The sequence below is a fragment of the Oxyura jamaicensis genome, unplaced genomic scaffold (genome assembly GCF_011077185.1).
Source record: "Oxyura jamaicensis isolate SHBP4307 breed ruddy duck unplaced genomic scaffold, BPBGC_Ojam_1.0 oxyUn_random_OJ66869, whole genome shotgun sequence".
NCBI lineage: Eukaryota > Metazoa > Chordata > Aves > Anseriformes > Anatidae > Oxyura > Oxyura jamaicensis.
Window position 1 is genome coordinate 1,015 of NW_023308287.1, and position 6,289 is coordinate 7,303.

General features: G+C 48.8%; 1 protein-coding gene across 1 annotated transcript; it reads right to left on the minus strand.

Moving 5' to 3' along the window:
* Window positions 1-2,837: 2,837 nt before the first annotated feature.
* Window positions 2,838-6,287, minus strand: ATP5MG (ATP synthase membrane subunit g). The gene is made up of 3 exons (XM_035313718.1): window positions 6,166-6,287; window positions 5,875-6,035; window positions 2,838-3,023 (listed from the first exon to the last, which is right to left on the minus strand). The coding sequence occupies exons 1-3, from the start codon at window positions 6,227-6,229 to the stop codon at window positions 2,925-2,927; spliced, it is 324 nt and encodes a 107-aa protein (XP_035169609.1). The 5' UTR covers window positions 6,230-6,287; the 3' UTR covers window positions 2,838-2,924.
* Between the last annotated feature and the right edge of the window lie 2 nt (window positions 6,288-6,289).

Consider the following 6,289-nt stretch of genomic DNA (forward strand, 5'->3'; position numbering starts at 1 on the left):
TCCAACAGGTTCCCCTCACAGCTGTCTGATGGGTGATGGGTTATGGGGATAGGAAACGAGGAACTACCAGCGATAGACAGGTCACAGGGTCATAATTCAGAGGCAGAAGAAATTAGCCCCTTCCCGCACATTAATCATGCACTATCTGTGTAACAGGCTCCCTGAACACATCAGACCTGTGGTGTAAAGCCACACCGGGGATTCACCATGTTTCCCTGCAACAGACCTGGACACTGAGAGCAGAGCAGTGGGGGACAGGAGTCAGGAGAGCTGTGTAGTCGCTCACAACAGTGCTGTTCCTCCTGGAGCGGGCATTTCCCCAACAGCCCATCTCTGGGAATGTTGAGGGCCTAGAAGAACCTGCAGCTCTATGGGCCCACCAACCAGCAGGCACGTGATAGCTGTGCTCAGCGTGAAGAGACGTGCATGCAACCCTCCAGTCAGCGCCAAAGGAGAGACAGAGACCTTCCTGAGTGCCTGTGGACAGCCACGCTTCTGTAAGTGCCTTACTTGAAGCAGAGTAGTCAACCCTAGAACACATGTGACCCGCTAGAACATGTATGGGCATTGCTGAGCAGGGAGAAGACACGCCTGCTCACATGTGTGTGCTCACTGTTTAGCCAGGGCATCAGGCTTCAGCCCCTCTGTAAGAGTGTCACCTCCTGAGGTAAGTGAAAAATAGTAAAGTACTTAGAAGCAAAGACAGTAATAGGAGTTCCCAGCAATTCCCAGGTACAAATGTGCTCTACCAGGCCCACGGCTGCTTGGCTGTGCCAGGCATAAACATCTGTCTCCTAACAAGTACTTAGGGAAAAACAAAAGCAAGGCAGGAAGCCTGGACAGGAGGTTGGAAGCCCAGCTCCTGCTGCACTCACCTATGGAAGTCCTCAAGTTCTTTTAGCCTTTGTTTCCTCATCTGTCACGTGGAGGTGACTGGTACCCTGGTCACAGATGGTCAGAATTTCAGCCACAAAGTGCCTGGCAAACATCACATAAAAAGGGCTCAGAGTGTCTTAGACTCCAAATGAAATAGGTCCTGTGCTATCTGAGCTTGTGACCTGTGCTATGCAGCTGCTTGCCACAGGTACATAGCTGGCTGGCTCAAAGCTATCTCAAATGCCTCTGTCTCCTGCCAGTGCATCGTTTTTGTCAGCAGTGAGAACTGTGGCCCTTCTGATGGGGAGGCGTACTCACTGCAGGCCACCCTGTGCTGCCTTGTACCACTCTGGGTCAAGAGTCAAGTGGGGAGCAGTGGGGAACAGCGGGAGGTCCTCCACATCCAGCTCTGCTCCCTTCAGACAGCAGGAGCCAGGTTGGTGCAGTTACCTGCTCTGTGGTGAATTCTGTGCACCAGACCATCAGGCTCCTGGATGGGACATAGGCATATGCTCTCTGCCACTGACACCTTGTCAACAGCACAGAGCAGGACTGAGGCTGTCTGTGGCAGCAGTGCTGCACATCAGCACATCCCTCCAAGGCTCTCGTGTTCCCTTTCCTCAGGGGCACCCCCCCAGCCACTGGGGTTGGGGTCCCTTCTTTGCAAGAGTAATGCATTGTGTGCTGGGAGTCTTGCTAGGAGGCCAAGCAGACAGTGGTGTCTGAGATCTGTGTTCCCACAGTCAGCAGGAGCACAGGCATGGTACCACTCAACGTCATTTACTTGCTAGTTCTGGAAAACAACCAAAGTGGTAGTTGCACCTCTCCAGGGTGCTGCTTGCTGTAACTGCTTCCCATGCTGCCTCTGATGACCTTCCTTCCTCTGACCAAAAATGAAGTGTGTAATCCCACCTGCACTGCCTGTAAGGAGAGTCCAAGAGACCACATGAGGCTTCTTACTGGCCTGAAGTGTTGGGAGAATCGTCTCTTGCAGACAGAAAAGTAAACTCTGTGCTGCTTGTAGTCTCCCCAGTGATGCAAGAGTCACAAGGAGCAGCCAGGCTGGAGGGCTGAGGTTCATCAAGGACCAGCTGAATACAAGGACCAGCTGAATACAAGGACCAGCTGAATACAAGGACCAGCTGAATACAAGGACCAGCTGAATACAAGGACCAGCTGAATACAAGGACCAGCTGAATACAAAGACAGTATCAACAAGCAGCAATATTGACTGGAGACCATTTTCTAAGACAATAAAGACAATAAAAGCAGTTAAGCCCCATTCAAACAAGACTGCCAGTTTCAAAGACCTCCTTTTACAAATTATTTTCTGAAGACATTGAGAGGAGACTGTGTTGCAATGCAGTTAATCTTACCAAGTTGCTATATATATTTCTACAGAAGTTGTTTGAAAATTAGCAAGTTTGTGAACATCTGGACAGCTCACACTTCAGCCAGTTGTAAGCTGAGATGACACGTACAGTCTGCTTACCTTTTAAGACTTCCACACGTTTCACCACAAACCAGAACTATGCAAAACAATGTGATACACCATATGATATATACAGTGCCAAGATCTCTCTTGATACCTTAAAATACTATGATTTCTTTCAGGTTGATGTTACATATATTCAGAAACAAGCGTAAGCATTTGTATGGTCAGTTTGAAATTGCTTCTCTCCAGACTTCCATAACACTGTAGCTGAAGTCACACAGAAGTTATCCAAAGAACTAGTACAGAAATAATGACGAACAGCAATGCTGACCAAAGCCAGCTTTCATAATGTTTCATGTTTTGAGGAAAGGGCAGAGAAGGTGAGTCACATTACCAGCACGTGCTGATGTGCAAAGGGGGCTGCCTTCAGGCAGCTACGCGTTAGAGAAGCCGTTCTCCACCACTGGTGACGTTGCCTGATCAGAGATAGGCTCACATCCCAACCACCACAAAAAGACCACAACAATTCTACATCAGCTCCTGGCTTTATTTATGTAGATGCTCTAACAGGCTCAGGGCCACAGCAGCAAACAGCATTACTGAGGATGAGTCTTCAGACGTTGTATCCAATCAGGCCACGTTTGCCTATGATCTCACCAATGTAAAACCACATCAGCACCTCTGTGGCCACTAGACCGTTCCTCAGTGCTTCCTGAAAGAAAAAAACAGCACAGTTTAGAACATTTGCTCCTGCAACAGCTTCCTTTCTTGCTCTTATAACCAAACTCCATGCATGACTAGCAAAGTGGTCATCCAATTCACAAGACAACAGCTTAAACAAAAAAACAGATGTGCAAGTTAGTGTTTATTATGTTCACCCACACCTTAACAGGCCACATTATTACAAGGGTTCTGTTCTAAAATGGTAAATATAGCTTCAGTTGGCGTTGGTGTTTTTTAGATCCCTTTAAGAAGATAATTTCTAAAACCATATCTGCAGGAAACAATTTAATGTCAAGGCCAAGCAATGTATTGGACTGATGACACATCTCTCTCCATCCAGCTTTTTCTGGACACAGCTGTTACCTACAGATCCACACTCTTCACTTGAACAGCTAATGAAGGGCCCACAAGGGATGACAGAACATCTGTGGTCCAGGTGTGGAAGAGTTGAGACAAAGCTCATGTGGTATAACACTTTCAACTCTTGACTCATAAATTCCTTGAACTGAAGTCTTACTGACAGCAGCTCAGTTGTTTTCATGGAATGAGCAAAGCACATCAAGTTAGCATACCAGTAGTGAAGCCAAGTCTTGGAAAAGACTGCTCTGTGCACTGAGTATCTGTGGCGCATAGACTACTATTGTCAGAGTCTGAGCAGGCAGCAGAACTATTCTATCTCTCAGCTTACCAGAAAAAAAGATCATTTTTTGTATATGTAATTTTTTGGAAGTCTGGTACCGAACAAAATTAATCTTCAAAGCATCTGCTGTCACGCCAGCCCAGGCGACTGGGTTCAGAAACCTGGCTTCAGCACACAGTGACTCCTATGGGGACTAGTATCACAAAGACAGAAATCTGGGAGGTTTGTGAAGAACACCCCTGTACGTTCCTTTCCTAGCCAGTAAATACTAACCTCAGCTGTGCTACCCACTTCCTCTGTAATAGCATCATTCTTCACCCCCTTTCCAATTAATCTGCACGGAAGGACACTGTCAGACAATAGGCGCTTGACAAGAGGTTTACTAAACAAATACGGATTCGTTGCTACATGCTGGTCGCACAGACAAGAGCTCAGTACAATAGGAAAGAAGGCGCTCATATGTGAGACAAGGTAATTTAAATACATTTGAATTTACACGGCTTTGGAGATGAATACCAGAAATTCATTGGGCACAAGTCCACTCTTAATTGTGAGTGTGGAAGAAGCTTCCTCCTGGGCAAATGGAGCCTATGTACATAAGGCTACACAAACACTTCCCAGGGCCTTTTCATCTTTTCAGGCTCATTCATTACTCATGTCTTCAGGGATGGGTTGGTGCACCAGATGGATGGCTGATCTCACATTGTGCTATTTGGGCATGGGTGCGGTGACACCCAGCACTGTCTCTGAGCAAGCTGTAGAGTTTATTGATGCACCAAATGTATTTGTGAATTGCATGTGTGAGTATTAAAGATGGTATCATAGTACTGGACATGACTCCTACACGTGGTCGCTCACAGACAAGGCTGACAACAGAAATCCTCTGTTCAGATAAGATCATTTAGCATGCTGAATTCCACAAAAGCAGCAGGAGGAGGAGACAGGAAGCTTGTCTTATCAAGCTTCGTTGCAGGGAACAGGTAAAAGAGGGCAGAAAAGCCTCAAAAAAAATCAGAGCACTGAGGCAACCAGATGCCTCTTTAGAAGGACTGAGAAGAAAAAAAAGGGAAAGGTCCACAGATAGGTGGTTGAGAGAAGAAAATAATACGTCAAGGTGTGCAGCGGAGGGCCCCATTTAACAGCAGAAACCGACACAAGGAAAATAAGCTGACAAGATAAAATAGTTACAATGAATAACGCAAGCCTTAATGTGCCAAATAGATCCCAAACATTATCAAGAACCTCATCTAAAGCAGCAGGGGTTCTCCATAGTGATGGTAAATTTACTTTGGCTCTCTGACTTCTTCCCTCTTGCCATCAAGTTACTCCACTGATCAGATTTTAATACCCATTAAAGATCTGTTTTTGGTTTGGGGAGCACTGACAGATAAAAACACCCATCTGGCCAAAATGCAGGGTTTTGTTTCAGCTACCAGACTGGAAAGACCCAAATGCAGTCTCAGCTCCCTAGTGGACACACAGGCACTCAGACAGAGCCTTAGCGTGCTTAGAGCGTGCTAGAAACAGACAGCAGCACGTCTCAGACTGCAGCGCACAATGATTAACAAGATAAGCAGAACTAGAGATTGTCCAGCTAGAGCGGGAACTCCTCAAGGATAACATGAGCCATACACATTAAAGCTCGCCTCTCCATAAATTACTAGCCATAAAATACCATCTTTGTAAGCAACATCCCAAGGCAGGCCCTGTCTTTGCCTGTAATTTAAGCCTAACCAGAATTGTTCCGAACAGAGAGATCCTAAGCCTCACCATAATGTAATGCTCTCGAAGTACAATACAGTTCGAAACGCTCTTAACGGATACCAGAAAGGAGGAAATGGATAAAGAGTTTAACGCCTTACTGTTCACAATACTAGCCGCGTAACATCAGTTAACGGATTCAAAGGTCACATTCAGAAACACCAGTGACAGAAAGACAGCCGTAGATGCAAACCATGAAGATCAACCTCTGGCTCTACAAGGACACACGAAGGAAACTCCTAGACCGCGAGCTGCCAACGTCTGCTGAGCAAGTACAGGGCCACAAACAGCCCCGTTTAGGTCTGAGCGGGATAAGCCCAGCGAGACCTGGCTATACGCCTGGCGAGAGCCAGTTATATGCCTGATAAGAGCCGGTTATGTGCCTGGTGAGGGCCTGTGCGCAGCACGCCGCGCACCCGTTCCCTTGTCCCGCGGTTACCTTGACAGTGAGCTGCGCCAGGCGGCCGGACTGGAAGCTCCTGACCACGGCCTTCATGCTGTCGATGGCCTTGGGGATCTCTCCGGGGGTCGGCGGCGCGAGCTCGACCTTGGCGTAGTACCAGAACGTGGCAAGGCGAGGCTTCGAATACGCCACGGCAGCTGGGGGGAGGCCGGGCAGGACGGGCTGCGTGAGGCGAGGCCCCCCGCCGCCCCGCACCCCCCCTCCCGCCCCGCACCCCGGCCCGCCCCCTCCCCGCACCCCCCCTCCCGCCCCGCACCCCGGCCTCACCGCTGAGGAGCTGCGGGCCGCGGGCCGCCAGGCGCTGCCCGAGCCGCTGCGCCGCCTGCGCCATGCCTCAAAGTCACCCCGCCGCCCCGCGCCGCCGCGCCTGCGCACCGCGCCGCCGCTCGAG

What these genes read in the sequence shown, in the direction of transcription:
- ATP5MG (XM_035313718.1), bottom strand. Translation starts at nt 6,229, where the DNA reads ATGGCGCAGGCGGCGCAGCGGCTCGGGCAGCGCCTGGCGGCCCGCGGC. An exon ending in CGGCCCGCAGCTCCTCAGCG is followed by an intron (nt 6,036 to 6,165) that starts GTGAGGCCGGGG and finishes GCCTCCCCCCAG; the next exon opens with CTGCCGTGGCGTATTCGAAG. An exon ending in TGGCGCAGCTCACTGTCAAG is followed by an intron (nt 3,024 to 5,874) that starts GTAACCGCGGGA and finishes TTTTTCTTTCAG; the next exon opens with GAAGCACTGAGGAACGGTCT.